We start from the raw sequence: 26253 nt of genomic DNA, 5'->3' as shown, positions 1-26253 counted from the left end.
AATCCCTTCTCCTCCATTCTCCTCTCGGGATCTTGGGCACGTACGCACACGTGCCTGGCGTGAGTTTTAAGCCACCGGGTCCGGGACACGAACCGCGGTCGACTACGTGGGAGTCCAGCGACATAGCCATTACGCTAACTGCTGGTTCCCATCTCTTTCTTTTTTTGAGAAATATTTTTGCAATAGAGCACGTGTGCTCACCTGAGAGATAAGAGACAGACAGACAGAAAGTGAGAAATGATCCCCTAGGGGGAATGGCCACACCACAATCCCTTCTCCTCCATTTTCCTCTCAGGATCTTGGGCACACACACACACACACACACACGCACCAGGCGTGAGTTTCAAGCTGCTGTGTCTAGGACACAAACCGTGGTTGACATGAGGGCGCCTACTGCCTTAGCAACTACACCACTGCTGGTCCCAAGTGTGATCTCTTTCAAGCCACTTAACCTCTAAGAGGCAGTTTCTTTCTTCTTTTGTTTTTCTTTTTAATTTAAGAGAGGTTTTTACTATAGGGCATGTGCACTCGCCAGAAAGACAGAGAGAGATATAGAGACAGAAAGCAAGAAAATCACTCCCCAGGGGGATGGCCATGCCGCAATCCCTTCTCAATTCTCCTCTTGGGATGCTAGGCAAGCGTGCACATACACACGCCTGGCATGAGTTTAAGCCACCGGGTCCAGAACTTGCAGTCAACTACACGGGAGTCCATCGGCATAGCCATTATGCTAACTGTTGGTCCCAAGGCAAAATTTTGTAATTTAAAAAATAAATAAATTGGGACCATCAGATGGCACAATGGCCATGTCGCTGGATTCCCAGGTAGTTGACCACAGTTCAAGTCCTGAACCCAGTGGCTTAAACTCACGCCGGGCGCATGTGTGTGCATGCCCAAGATCCCGAGAGGAGAATGGAGGAGAACGGATTGCGGTGTGGCCATCCCTCCTGGGGGGTGATTTCTTGCTTTCTGTCTGTCTCTGTCTTTCTGGCAAGCACACATGCCCCATAGCAAAAACCTTTCCCACATCCCCCCCAAAATAATTGATTAATTAATTAAATAAAATAACATCACCTGTCTCAAAAACTGTTAGGAAGGAATACAGGGTCTAACAGTGAACATCTTGGGAACTATTTATCCAGTACTCTTTCCTCCTCCTGCGAATCTTTCTCTTACCATGTTCTTATGGAGTCTGCTGTCTAAGAGGCAGACCAGGCCTAAATTGGGTCAACAGGAGTTTTCCTGTGATTTTTCCAGAGCTACACCTGAGAAAGAAAGTTCATCTCTCTCTAGTGGTGTGAGACCCAAGATGTGAGACCAAGGGACCAGCAGGTGGCATGGTGGTCAAGGGTACTAGATTTCCACATGGCTGACGGCAGCTTGAGTCCTGGACCTGGTGGCTTGCTTTCTCCTTTCTCTCTCTTTCTGTCTTTCTCTAATCAAATTAAAAATAATAATAATAGGGACTAGCAGGTGGCATGGTGGTTAAAACACTGGACACTCCCACATAGTCGATCATTGTTCGAGTCCCAGACCTAGTGGCTTGCTTTCTCATTTTCCCTCTCTCTCTCTGGTCAAGTTAAAATGAATGAATGAATAAATAAAATAAAACAATAACAAATGGAACTAAATAATTAATTTTTTAAAAAATTATGTGACATTGAGTTAGATAGCAGCTAACTTCCCCAGTAAGGGGAAGAGTCTTATTTGTAGGTAGAGAGGATGATGCCAATATACAGAGAGAAACAGATATAGAGAGGTCCAGTCCTTGGCTTCAGTGGCTTGGCAAATCCAGCTGAGACACTACTCTTCTGTCAGACTGTTCAGCCTCTCCTTCTAAAACAAGACAAAACAGGATCCTTCCAAATACTCCCCTTTTTGCCCAAGTCAGTTTAGGGATTTTTAAAATTTGCCATTGAGCACATGTACTTACTGGAGAAAGCAAGAAATCATCCCTCAAGAGGGATGACCATGCCACAATCCCTTCTCCTACATGCTCCTCTCAGGATTTTGGGCACGCACACACATACATCCAGCTGCTGGTTCTGGAATTTGAACCGCAGAGTTGACTATGTGGGATCCAGCTGCCTTAACTGCCTTAACCACCATGCCACCCTCTGGCCGTTAACTGAGATTTTTTTACTTCTGCACCAAGAGAGTCCTTACTGAATACATAAAACACCCAACTGGGGCTCCTAAAGGGCTTCCATAAATGGCAATTATTAACAGTCCCAGATTCCCCAGATGAATGCGTATTTCAAGTGAGACTACACCTCTGAAGAAGAGTCAAAGATTGCTACCTGTCTTGTAGAGCTTTGTCAATAAGCTGGTTAAGTTCAATAGCTGCAGGATACTCAGAACAATGGCTCATGGATGGGGGGATGGTCTCTTTGAACCATGTTGAAAATGAGACATTCATTTCACTATTAACAACACATTCATCTAAGTCTTTAAGTCCTACTCATTTCTTCAATAAAAAGTAAGAGGAGCCAGCAGGTGGCATGGTGGTTAAGGTGCTAGACTCTGACATGGCCAACCAAAGTTCAAGTCCCAGACCCGGGGATTAAAATGTATGCCAGGTGTAAGACTGGAGGAGAAGGGATTGTGGTGTGGTCATCCCCCCTGGGGGTGATTTCTCAGTTTCCCTCTCTCTCTCCAGAGAGCACGTGTGCCTCGTGGAAAAAAAATAAACAGGGAGAAAGTCTGTGTTATACTTCCAGAGGCAGGAGAAATGTTAAAAAAGAGAGAGAGAGATAGCCTAGAGAGCCTACTGTATGTTTTGTGCTAGATCCTGAGAAAAAAGACCACCTGATAGGGGACATAGCTTCAAAGAACTTGTAAGGAACACACATAAGAGATATACATAATTAAAATAAGACTGAAATGAACAGTACAAACGGAACAGCAGTATCATTGAGAAAGCCAGAGACTCCCTGGGAGCAGAAACGCTGACAGGTCTGCCACACCGATGAGTCCTAATCGGAAGCTCTTCCAACAGCCACTGAAGGTACATACCGAAGGTTAAGTAGCCTCTATTTATAGAAAGCCCCTTCTTTTGATACTGCTGGTTACCCTGGTACCAAGAAGAGCCGTTGCTATGCCAACGGTGCATCTCTTTCCCCCCCTGCTGACCCCTAAGCTGGAGCAGAGGTACTTTAAGAAGCTGCAGCAACAGTAAGGACGACACAACTATCCCCCCCCACACACACCCGATAGGGCCAACCAGTACAGAGGCTACAGTAATCTGACGGCCATGGCAGGCTGCACATGCGCAGCATCCTGCTTCCTTCCATCCTGGAACACACCGAGTCCCTTCTAGGTCTGGTAGCCCTGGTGGGTGGATGCTGGGTGGATGCCAGGTGGATGCCCATCAGGTGAGAGTCGTTAGCGTTAACACTAATTCCTCCACGGTCCACTCAGAAACCTGACCTGGAAGGGGGCTTTGTTTAAAAGCACAGATTTCTTTCCAAGTTTGCAAACCAAAAGAATGTATGCATAGAGCAAAGGGAGTAATTCTCGCCTTATTTGTTAAAACGCTCTGTTCCACATAACTTACTTTTATTTATGGTTTCTGCAAATTACATCCACTGAAAAACATGAACCAAAGAGCTCATTTTTATTGTCTCTTAGGAGACGAGCCAGAAGTTAAAATCACAGATGAGGCTGGGACACAAATTCGGCAGTGCCCGAACAAGACTAAACATTTACATTTTAAAGTTCTGCTTATATCTGTTATCACCCATAACTTAAAACACGCTAGCCCTGAATACCGGGAGTGATGAATGCATTCATGCACAGCTTCCTTTGATGAAATGTAACCCTTGAGGACGAGTGCACTTAAAGCAACAACTCCAAATGGCAAAAGAGAAAGAAATGTTTAAGCGTAAGTCTAAGCTGCTTTGCTGAATAAAATGTACAGACATCCAATACTTTAGGAAACAGGGGCATAGTTAAAGGAACAGCTTGTCCAAGTTTAACAAAGGACTACTTCCCACAATTTGCTAAGACTTCTAGTTGCCAAGTCAGAGGTTACTTTCTAAATCCCCATATCTTACTATAACTTCTAATTTTAGCAACCTCGGAACTCATTTCTATTATGGGTCTTCATTCAGCAGAAAACATTCTTTTCTGGTGACATGCGGACTTTCCTTCTGCTGATTTTGAAGGATACTTTCTGTACAAAATGCCCTTAAGGCTATGGATGCCCTTGTGGCTTCCTCTGAATGGCTGTCCCTCTTCCTAGTTCATTAATACCTCTTCTCCTCCGGATCTCGCTGGTTCCTGTTTTTCAGTATCACAGGTGTGCAGTGAACACACAGTTCCTTCTCACCCTCCAGTTCTTCTCTGAGTCCAGTTTCTTCATCGTGTGCAGGGGGACCGGCTAGCTAATGAGGCCATAGTCCCTGCCACTGTTTAGATTCCTTTGTGAACCAGTTACATTTTCAGGTTCTGCTGTGAAAAAGCTCTGCTTTTAAATGTTTGCCACTGTTTAAAAAGATAATTTGGTATGAACAAGGGTTGGTAAATAAATCTGAGATAGGATAAAGATCCCTTAATTCACCTTTTCTCCTAATTAAAAAAAAAATCATTATTTGGATCATCAAATTTACTTATCAGTAACTATTACATATCTCCAGAAGAAATGACCTCCTTCTAACTGGGGGCTGGTATGAGGGTGACACTAACATATTTTGCCTAGCATCCATATTCTGTATATCACATACAACATCTAGAGTTGGGTATAGCATCTGCTCAGAGAGCCCACAATATAACATGGAGACAGAAACCAGAAATTCTAGCAAGTGACCCAATACTATTTGGAGGGCAACACATTTCTTATATTTTTCAGAGCTCTAATCTAGACAAGTACAGAACATGAAAGAAAAAAAGAAAAGCGTTATCTCTGGTTTTATAGAATTCATTCCTTCTAGAGACCTTGGAGTCCAAATTAGGGCACAGGAAACTTTAGAGCTGTATCACAGACTCCTGAAAATAGGGATTTATAAATGGAAATGCTGACAGAACAACCACAGCACTGACTCCGTGCTGTTCTAAACACTGTATTTTCCATGGATGAAAGAGAGAAGAGGAAAAAGGAGGTCAAGTTCTTACATGAAGGCAGAGTTTCAAATTCCCAACCATTGTTCAGGCACATCTGAATGAGTGCGTCAAAGAACCTGACACTCAGAAAGCTTCGCCCGTCAGCAGTAACACTGCACTTCTTTCAATGCGCAACCCCAAACTGAGAATGGAATTTTCCTTACAAAATCTCTAACTACTAGCAATCAAAAGCAAAAGTGACCTGGGTGCCAGCCAAAGCAGCTACAGTAGTGATGAATGGCATTTTCCTCTTTAGATGGAGAGACTCTAGTTTAAACCTGTGACTGCCTTTAACATGGAAAAAAGCAGATGGCAAAAGTTATGCCTGACCTTCTTTCACGGCTCCTGAAGAGTGCCAATTTATATGGAGATGGCTCAGAAGAATAACAAACTTCAGTGTTCCTTCTTGGCACACTGTTTTCCTAAAACTATTTTCAACAATCATGCTGTAGACAAGTGGGACTTGGGTTTCTAAGGTCAGGAAGGAAATAGTCCAAGTGCCGGACTTGTTAACTAAGTAAAAGAAAAAAAATCGGGGTGATTTTATTTTAGGGGGGCAGCATCTCTATTAATAGGCACGGAATATAAAAACTTAAGACGCTACAGCTAATAGGGAACACAACCTGCATGGATTAAATGAAGACAAAATAAGAAATAAGCTTGTATTAATCCATCTGTGTCTAATGAAAACATAAATCCATTAAAGCTCAGAACAAAAAGGAAAAAACATTTCAAAAGAGATTAAATATTGAAATGATTAAAAACTGCCATGTGATCTAGCAATTCCACTCCCAGGTATATACTGAAAGAAATAGAAAGCTGGAGTATGAACAGATACTCAATGTTCTTAGAGGCATGGTTTACAGAAGCTAAAAAGTGGAAATGCCCAGTGTCCATGAACAGATGAATGGATAAAAAAATGTAGTATGCCCATACAATGGAATATTATTTAGCCATAAATAGGAATGAAGTTCTGATACATGCTATAAGATGGACAAACCTTGTAGATAGTATACGTAAAATACACCAAACACAAGAGGACAGGTATTGTAGAATTCGGTTATATATGAAGTACCTAAATGGTGCAGTGGTTGAGGCACTGGTCTTCCATGGGGTTGACTGGGGTTCAAGTCCTGGACCCAGCAGCTTAAAACTCACACTGGGTGTGAGTGCGTGCCCAAAATCCCAAGAAAGAGAAGAATGGAGGAGAAGGGATTGCAAAATGGACATCCTCCCTGGGTGGTAATTTCTCACTTTCTGTCTCTCTGTCTCTCCAGCAAGCACATGCGCCCTGTAGCAAAAATCTCTCACAAAAAAAAAAAAAAAAAGAAGAAGAAGTACAAGGAACTGGGAGAGAGCTGACACCATAGCCTAGTGTTAAGGGAGATAGATTCCATGGGGCCAACCATAGTTTGAATCCTGGCCCTGGTGGCTTGAAAAATACAACAGTTGTAAGAACATGTGTACTCCAAATTCCTAAAAGGATGGAGAAATGGAAGAGAAGGGACTGTGATATGACCACGCCTCATTGGGGTATGCTATCCCCCTCTGCCTCTGATGGGCCCACAAACTGTCTGGCAATTAGGGAAAAAAAAAAAGAGGCTGAGAGAGAGGGAAAAAGATGGTTACTGTTTAACAATTATAGTTTCTGTTAAGAGTAAGGGACCTGCAGGTGGCGTGGTGATTAAGGCGCTGGACACTCCTACATGGCCGACTACTGTTCAACTCCTGGATCTGATGGCTTGCTCTCTCACTTTCTCTGTGTGTGTGTGTGTGTGTGTGTCTGTCTGTCTGTCTGTCTGTCTCACTGGTCAAATTAACATAAATGAATAAATAAAATTAAGTAAATAATTCTTTTTAAAAAAAAGAGTGATTGGGACCAGCAGTTGGCATAATGGCTATGTCGCTGGACTCCCACGTAGTTGACTGCGGTTTGAGTCCCGGACCCAGTGGCTTAAACTCATGCCGGGCGTGTGTGCGTGCGTGCCCAAGATCCCGAGAGGAGAATGGAGGAGAAGGGATTGCAGCGTGGCCATCCCCCCTGAGGGGTGATTTCTCGCTTTCTGTCTCTCTGTCTCTCTCTGTCTGTCTGGCAAGTGCACACGCCCTATAGCAAAAAACCTCTCCAAAAGAAAAAAAAAAAAAAGATGAATACATTATAGAAATACAAGTAGTGATGGGTGCACAACATTGTGAATGTAACGAATGCCACTAATTGTACACTTGAAAATTGTTAAAATGGAGTAACAGCAGATGGCGGAATGGTATGTCACTGGACTTCCATGTAGTCAACTGCAGTTCGAGTCCCAGACCCGGCAGCTTAAAATTCACACCGGGTGCATGTGTGTGCATGCCCAAAATCCTGAGAGGAGAATGGAGGAGGAGATATTGCAATGTGGCCATCTCCCCTGAGGGGCTGATTTCTCGCTTTCTGTCCCTCTGTCTGATGAGCACACACGCCCTATAGCAAAAATCTCTCTCTCAAAAAGAAAAAGAAAGGTTATGTCGCTGGACACCCTTGTCCAGCTTGAAAACTCACGCTGGACGCATTTGTGTGCACACCCAAAGAGAAGGAATTGCTGCGTGGCCATCCCTCTAAGAGGTGATCTCTTGCTTTCTGTCTTTCTGTGTCTGTCTCTCTGGCAAGCACATGCGCTCTATAGAAAAAAAAATCTCTTAAAAAAAAAAAAAAAAAAGAAGGGACTAGCAGTTAGTGTAATGGCTATGTGGTTGGACTCCCATGACATAGTTGACTACGGTTTGAGTCCCGGACCCAGCAGCTTAAAAAACTCACTCCAGGCACGTGTGTGTGCGTGCCCAAGATCCCAAGAAGAGAAGGGAGAAGAAGGGATTGGGGCGTGGCCATCACCCTAGGGGGTGATTTCTTGCTTTCTGTCTCTCTGTCTGTCTCTGTCTTTCTGGTGAGTGCACATGCCCTATAGCAAAAATCTCTCAAAAAAAATAAAAAAATAAAAAAATTTAAAAAAAGAAAATGGTTAAAATGAGGCCAGTAAGTGCTGGATTCCACATGAATAACTCTGTGGTTCAAGTCCTGGGCCCAGCAGCTTGAAAAACACTGGAAGCATGTGTGTGCATGTGTGCCCAAAATCTCAAGAGAAGAATGGAGAAGGAATTACGGTGTGGCCCTCCCTACTTGGGGTGATTTCTCACTTTCCCTCGCTCTCTGGCGAATATACAAGCCATATGACAAAAATCTTTAAAAAAAAAAAAAGTTTAAAATGGTAAATTTTATGTTATAAATAGTTTAAACAATTTTTTGAAATGAGTGAAGTAATATATCAAAACCTGTTGAGGCCAGATACAGTGGCATAATGTTCTGTGATGCTGAAGTTGTGTGGGAAGGGTCCCAGTTTTGTGTGCTTTCTGTCTCTCTGGGGAGTGCACACCCTATAGTAAAATTATCTCTTAAAAAATATATACTGCCTAGCATCCAGAAGGAGTCATTTATTTATTTGGAGAGGTTTTTGCTATAGAGCGCATGTGCTCACCAGAAAGACAGAGGGAGAGAGAGACAGAAAGCGAGAAATCACCCCCCAGGGGGGATGGTCACGCCGCAATCCTTTCTCCTCCATTCTCCTCTCGGGATCTTGGGCACGCATGCACACATGCCCAGCATGAGTTTAAGCCACCAAGTCCAGGACTTGAACTGTGGTCGACTACATGGGAGTCCAGCAACGTAGCCATTACGCCATCTGCTGGTTCCCCAGAAGGCGTTTTTAAAATATGTACTGATTGAATGAACAAACGCACTAACCAAAGTTACTGTCATTAAAATTAGGAAAAAATTGTTTGCAATCTAAAAGTTGGCAAAACATTCACTTGCATTCAACGTGTCAAGTAAAGGCAAGCCAGCTGGGACCTCCACACTAGATGTATAAAGTCCTGGTTGGGGAATGGAGAGACCAAATTAAAACGAGATTGAGCTGGAGCCAGCAGGTGGTATGGTGGTTGAGGTGCTGGACTCCCATATGGCTGACTGTGGTTCAAGTTGCAGTCCTGGAGGCCTGCTTTCTCACTTTCCCTCCCTCTCTCCTTCACTTTCAGGTGAGTACATGTGCCCCATAACAAATTAAATAATAATAATAATAATAATAATAAAAAAATGAGGCTGAGCTATAAGCCACCTCCAGGGCCACATACCCCCCATCACAAAGGTCTTTGCATTCCTAGGTTGTGCAACTGCTAAAGGTTAGTACTATCTGCAGATATTCTGAAAAGACAGATATAAAATTAAAAAGAGACAAAACTGTTCATGTAGTCTCAGCCACTAATGGGCAAATTTGATCTTGTATCTAAAAAGCCTAATCTTAAGTATTATACTTTAGTAGGAGAAAACAAGTGGCAACTGTCATTTTTTTTGCCAAACTACTTATGGTCCCTTTAATACTAATGCTATTTATTTTCTTCAATTTTTAGTAATCAGTGGACTTCATTTTCCTCTCAAGAGAGAATAAGAGGAAGGATCAATTTAAAGTGATGGAGGATAAAAACACACGGCTACCTGCTAGTGTCTGACAATGACCAATTCATAATGAAGGCCAATGTGATACTGTAAAGTCTCACCATGTTCCCAGTTCAGAGTCTTGGAGAACACATTTATTTTTATTCTAATGCTTGAGTTAGAGAAAAGGCTTATTTTTTAGACAAAAGCAAGGAACGCTTTGTCCTTGGAGGACAACGTATTTTGCTGACTTAGTTAATACATCTTTATATCTCTATGAAAAGTGAAGAAGTTTCGTTAGCCTCCTTTTCTCAGGAAAATCAAGACATGGAAAGACTATGAAACGTGGCTCTTAGTGTCTGAGGGCAGGTAGAAAGCCTTTGTTTTCCGTGTCTGGCACTCTGTACTAAAGTGAAACAGGGGAAGAAAAGAACAGGGAGTCTTGAACGGCATGCAACATGGCTCTGAACCCATCCACCTCACCTTTTCACTCGTAACTTGAATGAAGACATAGAAAGCACGTCTAGTGAACTGTGCTAGTGATAAAACGCAGAGATTACCGAGATTCCAAAAGGTCTCAGTAAAGTGTAACAATCAAGCAAAACTAGCAAGACGTAACCAAGGGTGAAACACATCAAGTCTGGCGCTTAATTTCAAGGACTCTCTTGCACAAATAGGAGAAAGTTTAAATGAAGTTCATAAGAAAAAAGATCTAAGGCAGTATTGCAAAGTGGCAGCCCACAGATGCGTTTTGTCTGACTTTTGCAATGTTTGGGAAAGTCACATAAAAATCCAGATTTCTGGCTTCTTTTGAAAAATGGATAGATCTGGCAGTACCAAGTCTGCATTCAGACATGGCAAGAGCTGTCCAGAATGGATTTGTGGCTGTTTCCTTCAGACAGGGCATCACGCCCCCTGTGTGTGTATGCGTATGCGCACTAGCCTGCTAAAGTCATTAGGTGGCTTTAGTCTTCTGGACATTTGTTTGCAACTCTTGACCTGTGGTGTCAGGTGACTGCCCAACTCAACAGAAACTATAGGAGTGACACAGCTGCCAAAATTTTATCAAATCCAAGGAAATGAAAGAACAGTGCCTGATTCAGTGACCCTTAAGAGTTACAGACTCTTCAGAGGATCTAAAAAAAATTAATGAGACTTCTTTCTAGAAACATATCTATCCATATAAAAATTTACAACTAATTTCAGGAAACTGACGGATCTCTGAACCTTGAGTTCCCAAGTTAATGACCCCAGTCTAGAATGAAGAGGTAAACGGTCCTGTTGTATGTTCACACAGTATGTCTACTCCTGGGAGCCTAAGCATAAGGCTGATCCGCCCAGTGGCAGTGAGTAGTTGGATCCCATATGACCAACTGCTTGGCTGAGTCCTGGACCAGCAGCCTGAAAAACACTGGGCACATGTGTGTGCACGGCCAACATCCTGAATGGAGGAGAAGAACTGTGGCACGGCCATCCTCCATGGGAGATGTTTTCTCACTTTCCCTGTTCCTTTCTCTCTCTCTCTAGACTGCACAAACCTTATAGCAAATTTTAAACAAAAATAAAGTAAAAGAGAAAGAGCAATATTGACACACTGCTATCCAGAGCAAGCCAACCAGGATAATAAAGGTCTGGAAGTTACATTATAAGGCTGAAGTAACTAAGAATGGTTAGCCTAGAAAAAGGAATACCTAAAAGGGACATAACATCCATTCTAAATTTCAGAAACTGTAATGAGGAAAAGGGATTAGGCTTACACTGGTCCAGCTGGCAGAACTAGATCAATGAGAAGTTACAATGAGGTCTATTTTACTATTTTAGTTCAGTCTAAGAAAGGAGTTTCTTATATATTTTATACATACGTGTGTGTATGTATAAATATAGATATATGTATACATATATTCTTTTTTTTTTTTGGAGAGATTTTCACTATAGGGTGCGTGCGCTCGCCAGACAGACAGAGAGAGACATAGAGACAGAAAGTGAGAAATCACCCCCCAGGGGGGATGGTCATGCCGCAATCCCTTCTCCTCCATTCTCCTCTCGGGATCTTGGGCACGCACGCACACGCGCCCAACGTGAGTTTTAAGCCACCGGGTCCAGGACGCGAACTGCGGTCGACTAAGTGGGAGTCCAGCGACATAGCCATTACGCTAACTGCTGGTTCCCTATACATATATTCTTTTAAAAACTGAAATAGTCTGTCCTGTGGGCAAGTAGCGAGCTCTCTGTACTGTAAGTATCCAAGCTTCTACAAGGTAACCAAATGTCAGAGATGTCAAAAGATTCACAAAATAGGGGAATAGCTGTAGTATAATTTATCTAAATCTTCTTCCACATCAAAGTTTTAGTGAGCAGAACTAGAGAGAGATAGCAATAAGAACCTTTCTATCCCAAAATCTTAGTCTTTGCTCTGATCAAAGAAGTAGCTGTACTACAGTCAAGCTCCACTCAAAAGACAGAAACCTAGTAGCTGGGATCAGCAAGAGGCATAGTGGTTAAGGCACTAGACTCCCATGTAACTGATTGCAGTTTGAGTCACAGACCTGGTGGTTTGAAACTCACACCAGGCATGTGTCCATGTGCCCAAAATCCTGAGAGGAGAATGGAAGAGAAGGGATTGCAGTATGGCCATAACCTCGGGGTGATTTCTTATTTTCTCTCTCTCTCTCTCTCTCTCTCTCGTGAGCACATGTGCCTTACAGCAAAAATCTCTTGGGGACCAGCAGATGGCATAATGGCTACGTTGCAGGACTACCATGTAGTCGACCGTAATTCAAGTCCTGGACCTGGTGGCTTAAACTCACACCTGGCGCGTGTGCCCAAGATCCCGAGAGGAGAACAGAGGAGAAGGGATTGCGGCATGGCCATCCCCCCTGGGGGGTGATTTCCCACTTTCTGTCTCTCTGTCTTTCTGGTGAGTGCACGCACCCTATAGCAAAAACCTCTCCAAAAAAAAAAACCTCTCTCAAAAAAAAGAAACCCAGTAGCTGATATTCTCTTGGTGATTTTTCAGTGAGATTACTGGGTATTGGTCAGGTTGGCCACTCTTGACTTTTTTTTTTTAATTTATGTATTTACCTATCTGTTTATCATGATTTTTCAAGCTGCTGGGTCTGGGACTCAAATTGTGGTCAACTAGTTATGTGGGAATCCAGCCCATTACCCACCATCCCCCCTGCTGGCCCCACCACTCTTGAAATTTTACAGCTTTTTCTTCCTCTAGCCTGCCCTTCTATTCACTTCTCTTTCTACCTACATTTGACCTGTCCGTTTTAATTCTTGGGAAGCTGCACAAATTTCATAGCATATCAGCACACGTAGTCCTTGTTGAACTGACTCATATTATCCACAAGATTTCAGACAAGTGGCCATTCAGTTAAAATTTTTGATGGGTGATTTCAACAGATAAATATGGGGAGGATTCAGTGCCATGTTAACTTCGTAAGAGTTAACATCACAGTCTGGTTAGGAGATGTCGCTGACTAGATCAATTCAAGACGGCCCACAGATGCAGTAGTCAACAACCAAGACTCTCCAAAATGTTTAGCCAAGTGCCAACCAAACAGCTGGTATTGCAGAAATTAAAGAAATGTCTTCACTAGGTCTTCACTTTCTGAATCTCCCCCCCTCCCCACCCAATCATTTTTGACTCAGAAACATTGCTTTTCAAAAAGAACTTTTGTGTTAAAAATGTGTCTTAGGACACTACGAATGTGAAGTTAAAAAGCCCATCTGTTCTGGCTGAACACGATCAAGACTAAATTTATACAAGGAAAACTTCCTTTTGTCCACACCGCTGCTCTCCTCCCGAGTGTTCCTTAGAAGCTTAGGAAACAAGTTCTGAAAGCAAACTTTTCCTATGTTCCAGGGAAGAGGGGAACATGGGGCCTCCTGACCTATAAAACTCAGTATTTTGGAACATCCATAATTCTCCTAAGTCTCTGCCAGTCAAAAAGAGACTCCCTTCAGCAAACTATCAGCCAGCCAGAGCCAGAGAGTAAGGCTTTCATCCCTAGGAGTTGACAAGTACAGGACCCAAAAGCTCCCTGGAAAAAAAAAGTCTCTACTTTAGCTTGCATTACAAACTGTTGGAAAAGACAGATGGAGGGGATGACAGGAAAAGTAATTATTTCTTCTGGGCTTCCTTTCTGTCTGGATTCTAAGGAGACGAATACAAAATTCCATCACAGATTGAAATGCTATCTAAACATTCTTGAAAATGTGGTCTGTGAAATGTGACCCGCTCTGCTGCAGCAACCTGTAACCTATTAATATGCGAAGGTGGGAATGCCACCGACATTCCTGCAGGCTGGCTAACGGGGTCTGACTTTCCAATACTGCAAGTCCGTGACCCACAGATGAAAATGTAAGGAACTAAAAGATATATCTACATAGCCCGACCCAACAAAGAGCCCTGATGAATCATTCATTTTATTTTCACATTCTTGGAATTTTAAGTAACTAAGACTCTCCGAAGTATTTCAAGATTTCTAGTGAGCCATCTGAATGTGAGCTGAGTCATGCTAAACAGTAGTGTTCTTATTTCAAATAATAGTAAGTTGGGACTATTCATGCACAAATCAAGCTTTAAGCTACTTAAATATTTTTTTTATTATTCGTTTTTGCTATAAAGACATGTGTGCTGGCCAGGACAGACAGAGTGAAAGAAGGAAAGTGAGAAATCATCCCCCGAAGGGGAAGGCCATGCTGCAATCCCTTCTTCATTCTCCTCTCAGGATTTTTTGGACATGCATGTACATGTGCCCTACATGACTTTCAAGCCACCAGATTTAGGACTGGAACTGCCGAGTCAGCAACCTGAGATCCTTAACCGCCATACCGCCTGCTGGCCCATTTTAAGCCACTTTAAAGGCTCATTCATATACTGATCAAAATAACATTTTTTTCTTTTTATTAAGTGGGTTTTCTTATTTGTTTGTTTGTGTCACAGGGTGTGTGTGTGCTTGCTGGAAAGAGACAGTGAGAGGGAAAGTGAGGTGTCATCCCCCTGTGAAGATGGCCATGCTGCAATCCTCTCTCCTTCGTTTTCCTCCTGGGATTTTGGAAATGCACATTCATGTACCTGGCATGATTTTCAAGCTGCCAGGTCCAGGACTCAAACCAAGGTCAGTCATGTGGGAGTCCAGAGCCTTAACCACTGTGCCACCTACTGGCTCCAGAAATGATGTTTTCACAGTAAAGGGTTTTTGTTTATTTGCAATTAACAAACACTCTTGGTGTGTGGGGGGGGCTGGCAGGTGATGTGGTAGTTAAGGGTGCTGGATTCCCACATGTTCGACTGCAGTTTGAATCCAGGGCCTGGCGGCTTGCTTTCTCTCCCCACCCCATCCCTCTCTGGTCAAATTGAAACAAATAAATAAGTATAAGTTAAATAAAATAATTCTTAAAAAAAAAAAACACTCAGACCAATTATTCGATGCAGTTGAAAAAATGTTATTGTATATGTGGCGTGGTGGTTAAGGTGCTGGACACTCCCACATGGCCGACCATGGTTTGAGTCCCGGTTTGCTTTCTCTTTCTCTCTCTCTGTCTCTCTCTGGTCAAATTTAAATGAATGAATGAATAAATAAAATTAAATAAATAAATAAATAAATAACAGTGCGATACAGTTCTTACCTTAAAGATGCTTATATATTAGTGAAGGAGATAAGAAGTGCTCACCAGTGAGTTACGGAATAAAGAAAAGGACAGACATCGGGTGGTGGGAGCTATGGGCAGAAAGATTATACATAATATGGGGATCACTTTCCTCTCCCATAAAATAACAGGAAAGGACAAGATAGATTTCAAGTCCTTTTGGTTCCAAAATGCTGATTCCTTTGGTGTATCCAGATGAGGCAAACAGAAACTATCATAAAAGAAGTAGTACTTGGGACCAGCAGGTGGCATAATGGTTATATTGCTGGACTCCCACATAGTCAACCAGGGTTTGAGTCCCAAACCTGGCAGCTTGAAATTCACACCAGGGGAACCAGCAGTTAGCATAATGGCTATGTCGCTGGACTCCCACGTAGCCGACCGCGGTTCACATCCTGGACCCGGTGGCTTAAAACTCACGCCGGGTGCATGTGTGTGCATGCCCAAGATCCCGAGAGGAGAATGGAGAAGGGATTGCAGCATGGCCATCCCCCATGGGGGGGTGATTTCCTGCTTTCTGTCTCTCTGTCTCTCTCTGTCTGTCTGGCGAGCGCACGCGCCCTATAGCGAAAACCTCTCAAAAAAAAAAAAATTCACGCCAGCTGTGTGTGCATGTGTGTCCAAAAATCCTGTGAGGAGGAGGGATTGCTGTGCTGTGTGACCATCCCCCCCGGGGGGGTAATTTCTTGTTTTCTATCTCTCTATCTCTCCCTGTCTCTCCAGCAAGTGTATGCACCCTATAACAAAAATCTCTCTCTCTCAAAAAAAGTAATATTTGAGCTGGTCCTTAGGTGGGTTAAGATTTTGAAATGCAGAGAACTGGAAGAAAGAGAGAGAAGGAAAAGCACTTCAGGCACAGAGAAGTACAGAAACACAGGTCCAGAAAGCACAGACAGACTGGAGCACTAAGAGTTCAGCATGGATAGAACACGACACGAGACAAAGCTGAAAGTGTACAACAAAGCCTAGAAAGCCATGCAAAGGAACTTGGATTCTGTTTGGTAGCCAGAAGCCACTGAGGTTTCTGAAATGACAGATGACATGACGAGACCTAGGAATGTTAAAAGAACGGAGTGAGGTTGCAGTGTCTGCAAACTACTTTTCTCTCTCTCTCTCTCTCTTTCTCTCTTTCTTTCTTCCATGGGAGAAAGAGACAGGCATCCCCAACAGCATGACCAACCACCAGCATCAGTCAGCTTGGGTCACAGGCAGTGTGTATACCCGACACGAACAGGGAGACCCCGAGACGCAGAGACCTTTCCTGTGGGTCCAGCTGCACTACTGCTGTGCCGCCATCTGCCCCATAGCCTGCTACTCTTTATTACCTCTTACTGACATGGGCCTAATCTGCCAGACAAGCAATGCTTTAGGAGAGATACCTCAACATACAGAAAAAATAAAAAAACTCAAAGCAATAAGAACTAAGGACCAACAGACGAGCAAATCAGATCCGTTTTAGGAATCTAAAATGTTTATAAACAAATACTGATGAGGACAACAGAAAGGTATACTACTTACAAACAGGCCAACAGAAGGTGATTAATAAGAGGGAAAAGAGGGGCCAGCAGATAGCATAGTGGTTAAGACACTGACTCCCACCTGGCCAACAACAGTTCAAGTCCCAAACATGGTGGCTTGAAAATCACTCCATGCATGTGTATATGCTTGCAAGCCCAAAATCCCAGGAGAAGACCCAAGTAGAAGGGACTGTGGTATGGCCATCACCCCCTGCCCCAGAGGAGGTTCTCACTTTCCCTCTCTCTGTCTTTCTGTGGCCAGTACATGTGCCCTATGGCAAAAACCTAAAAAAAAAAAAAGAGAGAAAAGAGGGGTGGCCCCATGGCCTAGTGGCTAAGAAAGCCAGATCCCACATGGCTGGCCATGGTCTGAATCTCAGCCCTGGCAGCTTAAAAAACATACCAGGCACATATATGTATGTGGCTCAAAAACTCAGAGGGTTGAAAATGGAGAAGGGACTGTGGTGTGACCACATACCAATGGGAGGTGCTTTCCTCCACTCCTTCCTCCTCCTCTCTCTTTCTCTGTCTTGTTGACTCTCTGGCAAGTGCATACACTCTCTGGCAACAGAAAAGGAGAAAGAAAGTCATAAAACATAGGAAAAAAAAACAGGTGGTTAAAAATATAAGAAAGGGAGGGGACCAGCAGGTGGCATGGTGGTTAAGGTGCTGGACACTCCCACATGGCCGGTCACAGTTATATATGTATGTATATATATATATGTAAGAAAGGGACTCATTAGCACCTGTGAGCTATTAACAGATCAGAAAACTTTTTATCTTTTTTTAAATTTAAAGGTTTTTGCTATAGGGCACGTGCACTCGCCAGAAAGACACAGAGAGACAGAAGAAAAAGACAGAAAGCGAGAAATCACCCTCCCCCCGGGGGGGGCGTGGCCACATCGCAATCCTTTCTCCTCCATTCTCCTCTCAGGATCTTGGGCACGCACGCACATGTGGCCGGTGTGAGTTTAAGCCACCGGGTTTGGAACTTGAACCACAGTTGACTACATGGGAGTCCAGCAACGCAGCCATTACGCCAACTGCTGGTCCCCAGAAAACTTCTATATAAGATTACACCCATCCTCCTACCCCAAATATGGGCATCACAATGAACTATTTTTAGAAATCAGTAGTACTAAAAATTGGCAAAGAGGACAGACAACAGGACTGAAGCTATCACAAAGGTGCACTCTGGACCTGAGTTAGCAGTGAAAGAGGAGGACTGAACACTAGCACAAAGGAAGGTTAGCAAAGGCCTGCTCAGCATTTCTCTCAGGACGGTGATTTCTGAAACACGATGCCTAAACAGAAGAGCACTGTGCACAAAAAGGAAAATGGTTAAAAGATAGCATCTGGCCCCTCAATCACTGAGTATTTCCTCCCCACGTACTTCTTCCCTTCATCCCTCCCAAAAGCCCTCCTTAGCTAGATCCAAAAAGAACTGTAAAATTTTGAAATGATGGGGCCAGCAGGTGGTGTGGTGGTTAAGGATGCTGGATTCCCACATGGCCAACTGCGGTTCGAGTCCTGGACCTGGCAGTTTGCTTTCTCACTCCCTGCGCCCCCAACACTCTGTCTCTCTCTGGTCAAATTTAAATAAATAAAGTTAAATAAAATAATTCATAAAAAAAGAAAGAAAATAATGAATCTATAGTTACCATTTGTCAGCACTGTAGCTACATTTTGTAACAACAAAATATCCAACCCCTGCAACTTAGCCGATAGACAAAAGCAGCAACCTTGTTTAGTTAGCCATAGCACACAAAAAAGGGAAGGGCACAAGACGCAGGGACACTAGGGAGATATACAGAGAAGCTTGTTTTCTCATCTCATCCTGCATACCTCTACTGTGGATGAACTGTACTATTGGGTCTTTGGAAAAGTCATGAGGCATTTTTGCAGAGAAAAACAGAAAAATACCCAATATAATACAGCGGTCCCCATGGGGCCAGCAGATAGCAAGGTAGTAAAGGCACTAGACACCCACATGGCTGACTACGGTTCCAGTCTCAAACCTGGAAGCTGGAAAATCACACCAAGCATGTGTGTGTGCATGCACAAAATCCCAAGAGGAGAATGGAAGAGAAGAGACTGAAGTGAAGCCATCTCCCCTAAGGGGGTGATTTCTCACTTCCTCTCTCTGGTAACACAAACACCCTTTGACAAAAAAAAAAAAAAAAACATGGTCCCCAACCTTCCCGCACCAGGGACAGCCTGGTGAATGACAATCCCTCCACGGATGGGGGTGGGGTGTAGAATGTGGGGAAGGCTGGCCCTGGATGACCCAAGTGTACCACATCTACCGTATATCCCATTTCCACCACTGCCTCATTGCAATATACAAAGAAATAATCACACAATATAGTTCAAGCTCCCTGAGAATCCAATACTGCCGCTGATCCAATAGCAGGTGGAGCCCAGGTGGCAATGCAAGTGATGAGGAACAGCTGCAAACACAGATGAAGCCTAGCTTGCTTGCCACCACCCATTCTCCACTGTGCAGCTCAGAGAACTGGCACCGGTCTGAGGCCTGGGGTTTGGAAACTCCTACATTCGATTCTGGTCCAAGGGACACTGCATGAAAGCTCATGGCTAGTCCAGGCAGCCTACTCCTGCTACTGGGGGGGAAAATTCTCCACATTTCTTGCTAAGATGCTCTGTGAGGCTGAACCACACAGGACAATTCCCAACTCAAGTCCTTCCTGAGTATACAAGGCACATACTCGCCCATGATCCCAGGCTGGCTAAAGGTTGTGGGGTGGGGTGGGAGAGAATGACATGATGCCAAGACCACGTTGGGGAGTTCTCTTTCTCATTCACAGAATAAATAAATAAACAAACTTTAAACAGACAAGGGGGGGGTGGGGTGGGGGCGTCTTTCAAAAACAACCCAAACAGTCACATTAAGTTAAAAACAAATAAAAGAAGGAACATGCTTGGTAAGGACGCATAACAACATTTTGGTCACTTCACTGTGGGATCTTAAAGAAAGCAGGGAGGATAATTAACGTGGTAGAATAAACTACTTACTTGCCTTCCATCCTGCCCCACATTTGTTTGGCCTCTTACGACAGTACGAATATTATCATCCAGTCTCCTGGCAAAAAAGTTAAAGGATAAAAATTATTCCACTAATGACTATTTTAGGCTGACCAGCAGATGGTGTAATGGTTACATCACTGGATTCCCATATAGTTGACCGCAGTTTGAGTCCTGGACCTGGCAGCTTCAAACTCACACCAGGCGCACATGTGTGTGTGCCCCCAAAATCCAAGAGGAGAAAAGAGGAGAAGGGATTGTGGTGTGGCCATTTCCCTGGGGGGCGACGTCTTGCTTTCTGTCGCTCTGGTGAGCGAACGTACTCTATAGCAAAAATTTCTCTAAAAAAAAAAATAAATAAAAAGTAACTGATCTATCAACCCCAGCAGATTGCACCTGCTTGTCTGACAGAAAACAAAGTGTGTATGAATGAAATAAGAAAGTATGAGGCCTTGGACCTCAGCAGTACTAGTAACACAGGATGTCAAGCTCAGGGTAGACTCATCAGTTCTATTTTTTTTAAACCAATGGCTATTTCTACTTAATATTCAGAACTGTCTAAAAAATAAATAAATAAAATTTTGTAGTATTTCATAGAGTAAATCAGGAATGATGAATTGCTGAAACTTTACAGGAACAAGTCCAACAATTCAAATTACCACACACGGAATTTCTTACTCAATAACTTTACATGGGACAGGAAGAACCAGTCAGTACTGCAGTGGTAAAATTAGATGCTCTGTGAAGCTCAACCACAGGGTAAGGTTCCAGGTGCGCATTCAGAAACCTCCCTGAGTACACCACGCACACACAAGACCATGATCCGGGGCTGACTGAGGCTGGATCATGGCACTGAGACTCTGTTGGAGGTTCTGTCTCTTTCTCTCACTTCCTCTGTCTTTCTTGCTCATGAAACAGACTTTTAAAAGAAGGGACAAGGAGCCAGGGTGATATATTAGATCACCAGAAAAGTTATGACACGTTTTTGCACAGAAAAATATATCAGAACTTTTCTGACAATCCAAGGTAAAATCAGTGCTTCACCATCTAGGCCCTGCTCATGCAGTCTGTGTCTGACATACACCTTTGGCTTCCAGCTCTTCTTTCCCTGGGGCTCAACAGAGACCATTTTTAGAGACACCTCAACCAGAGATTGAGTCAATTTCATTTTTCATTTGAAGAATCCTTTAAAGTTATAATAGGAAGAAAATGAAAAATAATTAGTTCACAAGTGATCTCTGGACCATCAGGAAATTTGCATTTTTCTGTACAAACCCTGGACAACTCAGTAGTCTCTACTATAATTATTATAGCTAAAGTCCACCGAAACAATACGGAGGCATCTTTGTGCTTCCGAAGACACCAGTAGGTCAACAGTTTCATGCAGCAGAAGTGTCACTGAAAGACCCAAAGGTTATAGGAAAAAAATCATTCCGTTTTCAAAATGAATGCTTTTCTACATCAAAGTTAAAACCAAACATAAAACCTCTAAACGACATTTGAATTATATCAACCCATTTATATAATGAATAGACATTTACTGAATACCCGTCTACTGTGTATCAAAGCTGGAAATCGAGAGATGAGTAAGTGTAAACAAGGCTACTGGGCAGGGAGGATATCTGATGATTATTCTGGACCACCACATTGCAGATTAATCACGTTTAATCCAGGCTTCCAGCAGATCTGACAGTGTTAGTTCAGCTGCCACCAAGGAATATACAAATAAGCCCAACTCCATATCTAAGTCTTGGGTATACAAAATAAATAAATAAATCTGCTCGGGAAATAAAATGCTACAAATATAGAAAAGCTTTTGTCTTCTTTAATAATTAACTATTTTGAATAGCTGTTACAGCTTCCTTCCTTTTTTAATAACTGAAAACCAAAGAATCTCAGATAAATTTTTTTTCTAATTCTCATCTATGTAAATTTGAGATTTCAAAGCATTCACAGAAAAGTGTGATCCAGATGTGATTAACTAAACAACCTACTTTTCTTTACTTATTAATAATCATACCATGTTATACTTACCTTATCTTTAGTCTTATTTTGTTCACAACTTCATCTATGTTTGCCAGAGACTACAAGAAAGAAGAGTGTTCAGCTGTTATTTCTCTTCCTGGAATTCCTTTTCACAGGGAAATAATGAGCTGAAATGTCTATGAAACCTCAAACAAAAAAAGTATGACACCATTTCTATTTTATTTTTATTTTTTTTAACTAAAATAGTAGTTGGCAACTACTGCCTAATCTAGCCTAAGTTAGATTTACAATACTGTGAATTGCAGTTGAACAATTTACAACTATATTGTAAATAAAGTTTTATTGGCACAGCTATGCTTATTTACTTCCATATTGGGAAGTGGAGAGTGGGTAGTTGTAGCAAACATTGTATGGTCCACAAAGCCTGAACATTTTACTATCTGGACCTTTACAGAAAGTTTGCTGACTCTTGGTATATAGGATTGTGACAAATTCACATAGAAAAGTACAGCAATGAAGAGGAATGAACTGCTATAACATGTAACAACTTACTAACATAATGTTGCATGAAAAAAGAGCACATACTGTATGGTTCCACTTATATAACTCAAAACAGGTAAAACCATTCTCTCAGGTTAGAAGCCAGGATAGCCGGGACCAGCAGTTGGCATAATGGCTATGTCGCTGGACTCCCACGTAGTCGACCGTGGTTCGAATCCCAGACCCGGTGGCTTAAACTCACGCCGGGCGCATGTGCGTGCGTGCCCAAGATCTCAAGAGGAGAATGGAGGAGAAGGGATTGCGGCGTGGCCAGCCCCCCGGGGGGTGATTTCTCGCTTTCGGTCTCTCTGTCTCTCTCTGTCTGGCGAGCGCACGCGCCCTACAGCAAAAACCTCTCCCCCTCAAAAAATAAAGAAAGAAAGAAAAAAAAAAAAAAAAGCCAGGATAGCTGTCATCTCTGGGGGAGATAGTGACAGTGAAGAGGTAAAAAAGACCTGAAAATATTTTATTTCTTGAGACCAGCAGTTAGTGTAATGGCTATGTCGCTGGACTCCCACGTAGTCGACTGTGGTTCGTGTCCCGGACCTGGTGGCTTAAAACTCACGCCGGGCGCATGTGCGTGCGTGCCCAAGATCCCGAGAGGAGAATGGAGGAGAAGGGATTGCGGCGTGGCCACCCCCCCTGGGGGGTGATTTCTCGCTTTCTGTCTCTCTGTCTCTCTCTGTCTGTTTGGCGAGCGCACGCGCCCTATAGCAAAAACCTCTCCAAAAAAAAAAAAAAATTTATTTCTTAACCTGGCTCTGGTTACATGAATATATTTACTTTGTGAAAATTCATCAAATTGTACACCTAATATTGTATACTCCTTTATCTTATGTTTCACTTCACTAAGTTGTTGAATTTATATATATATATACACACACACACACACACACACACACACACACATATACATCTGTTAGAAAAAGTCTGGAGGACATACACCAGTAGCTATAATCTCTACTAGTAGATATAACCTATGAAATCTATTGAGTAGTTTTCACCAATGAAAAGGAGGGATTTGGGGCCAGTCAATGACATGGTGGTTAAGGTGGCTAGATCCCACATGGCCAACTGTGAGGTTCTAGTCTTGTACCCAGTGACATGGAAAACACAGCAGGTACATGGGTGTGTATGCCCAAAATCCCAAAAGGAGGGACAGACAGAGAAGGGACTGCTATATGACCATTCCCCCTAGGGGGGAGTGTTCTCTCTCTCTTTCTCTCTTTCTCTTTTTGGTGAGTGCACCCACCCTCTGACAAAATTAAAAAAAAAAAAAAGATTTCAAATTTTTCTTCTTTTTGCTCATAAGTACTTTTCTGGTTACTCTATTTTGGTTATTCACTACTACCATAATGGTATCGAAGTTTTTAAAAAGATCTTCAAGAGGCCCTCAGGTAGTATAGAGGTTAAGGTAGCTGGATCCCACAGGGCCAACTACGCAGTTTAAGTCCCAGATCCAGTGGCTTCAAATACACATCAGGTATGCGCGCGGATATGCCCTAAATCCCAAATGGAGAAGAGACTGCAGTATGGCCATCCTCCTTGAGGGGGTTATTTCTCTTTCTCTCTCTCCATCTCTCTCTGGCAAGTGCACGTGCCCTAGAGCAAATCAAAAAAAAATTTTAAATTAAAAAATCACAATAAAAACAAATAGACTATTTCCAACATTACAGATGAGAAAATATGAGGAAATGGTGCCCTCTAATGGAGGCTAAAGGTATCATTTTATAGCACCATTTCAACTCAAGTCACTTACACAAATCCTCTTTCCCCTGCCAACAAATATTTTACCTCAGAGAGAACTGGGGCAGGGTGGGGGGGCTGATGCAAGAACTGTGCTTATAAAGTGCTCCTGGCCACTTCTGCTGGCAAGAGAAGGCCAGGAGCCTTTCAGGAGCAGCCCTGGTAAGAGAAAAAGGTGCCTGTGTTACACGCGAGACCTCAGACTGGGCTTTTCGCATCTTGTCTAACTGTTCTGACCAAGCCGATGGTTACTCTGAATTTTCAGAAATCCAGGAACAGCCTTGGGTAAAGATTAAGCTTAGCAGGGAGAAGTTACTTAATCTGAGAAATCCAATGCTGTCAAGTTTGGCACTTACAAACCAGACTCAGCATAAATCATCGTGATAACAGTAGCTGAGTTGCCACAGGACCTGGAGTTGGCCCAACCCTTCCTCTACTAACTTGCCTGGACAAGTCGTTCAACACCTCTGAGTTTGTATTTGCGAAACACAAATCAAAATGCATATTGTATGCAAGATGAATATATTAGTTCCTGTATGCTCTATTTTTCTACTGGAACTTACGTTTTTTTTTTTTTTTTTAAAGACAGGGTTTTGCAATGTTGCCTAAGCTGGCCTTGAACTCTTCCATCAGCCTCCTGAGTAGGTGGACTAACAGGCACATGCCACTGCACCCAGCCCCATCCTTTTTAGTGTTTTGTTTTTTAAACAAGAAGTGCATGCATGCACGCATGACAGTGAGTGTGAGTGAGAGAGAGAAGAGGGGGAGAGAGGGACAGAGAGAAGCATGCTCTATAGTATCTTGATATGCTGAGATCTCCTTCCTCCAGGGATATGGAGCGCTCACGCACATGCCCAGTATGTTTCACGGTGAGCTGGCAGGAGATTTGAACCAATTACCACACAGGATCCAGCTACTCTGGGCAACACATTACTGCTGTGCTACAAAGACAGCCCTTCAGTATTTTTTTTTCCTTAGGTTTGCTATAGGGTGTATGCACTAGTTAGAGAGAGACAGAGAGAAACAGAGAGAGAGAGAGAGAGATATCACTCTCCAGGAAGGCTGGCCATGCTGCACTCCCTTCTCCTCCATTCTCCTCTCTGAGATTTTGGGCACCCATGCACATGCGCCCAGCGTGATTTTCAAGCTGCCAGGTCCGGGACTCAAACTGTAGTCGGCTATGTGGGTATACAGGGCCATTACAATTATGCCACCTGTTGGCCCCAAATGAATCATTTCTTTTTAAACTTAATTTTTAAAAATTTATTTATTTAATTTGACCAGAGAGAGACATGGAGAGAGAGAGGGCAAGTGAGAAAGCAAACTACCAGGTCCAGGACTCGAACCGTGGGCAGCCATGTGGGAGTGTCCAGCACCTTAACCATCACACCACCTGTGGGTCCCATAAGTCATTCTTTAAAAAAAAAATCCTAGAAGTATAATAGTTGACTGACTGTTAGGTAGACCCATGGGGGACTCCTTGTCCTTTAATTCCCAGATTTTCTATTGGTAAGCCAAAAGAAAAGAGTGCTAAAACCTACCATGGGTCTACTATGCAACACCGTTCTAGACACTTCACTGAAATTATTTTCCTCAATCCTCTTAGCCACAGTAGGACACTATTATCCTCTTCCATGTTAGGGTTAGGAACCAGGCTGGGAAAGAACAGGAGCTTTTATACAGCTGCAGAGCAGACAGGCGGCACAGCCAGGCTGAGTGGGCATCTGAGTCCATGCTGCTTTCTTACGTAGCATGCTACCTCTAATGCAGTGGCTCTTGACCTGCTTTTCCCACACCCTAGAACACCTGCCTTCAGTCCTCGCTATGTAAGGAATCCACACTGGGATCCAGACCTCCCCTGAAGAGGAGAAAAGCCTCACAGGCACCCAATCCTAGATTGGCTAGGATTAGAGGTGGCAACTACAGCCCTTCTTTGAGAATCACTCACCTAGCTTTGTTGCAATGTGGTTGTACAGTTTTAGTTATACAATTTTTAAATGTTTTAAGCATTAAGAAGTATTTCCTGGGGCTGCCAAAGAGTCTAGTGGTTAAAGGAGCTAGATCCCACACGACTAAAGGCATAGTTTAAATTTTGACCTTGCAAGCTTGATGTGCCTGTGTGTTACATACACCCAAAAATCCCAACCAGATGGAGAAACGGAGAAGAGATTGCGGCATAACCATGTCCCATTGTGGGGT

At 43.1% G+C, this 26253-nt stretch overlaps 1 protein-coding gene across 2 annotated transcripts in view; it reads right to left on the bottom strand.

Annotated features, from left to right (window-relative positions):
* The window catches only part of VPS53 (VPS53 subunit of GARP complex), a 173833-nt gene that overhangs the window by 131371 nt on the left and 16209 nt on the right, over positions 1-26253 (bottom strand). For both annotated transcript variants that reach the window (XM_014583842.2, XM_006167524.3), the window contains exons 3-4: positions 21817-21866; positions 19774-19840 (exon numbers count right to left, since the gene is read on the bottom strand). In XM_014583842.2, the coding sequence (XP_014439328.1) occupies positions 19774-19840; positions 21817-21866 (117 nt within the window). The remainder of the gene's footprint in view (positions 1-19773; positions 19841-21816; positions 21867-26253) is intronic.

The sequence above is a fragment of the Tupaia chinensis genome, unplaced genomic scaffold (assembly GCF_000334495.1).
Source record: "Tupaia chinensis unplaced genomic scaffold, TupChi_1.0 Scaffold144899_1, whole genome shotgun sequence".
In the NCBI taxonomy this organism is placed as follows: Eukaryota; Metazoa; Chordata; class Mammalia; order Scandentia; family Tupaiidae; genus Tupaia; species Tupaia belangeri.
This window is presented reverse-complemented; position numbering and strand designations above follow the sequence as displayed.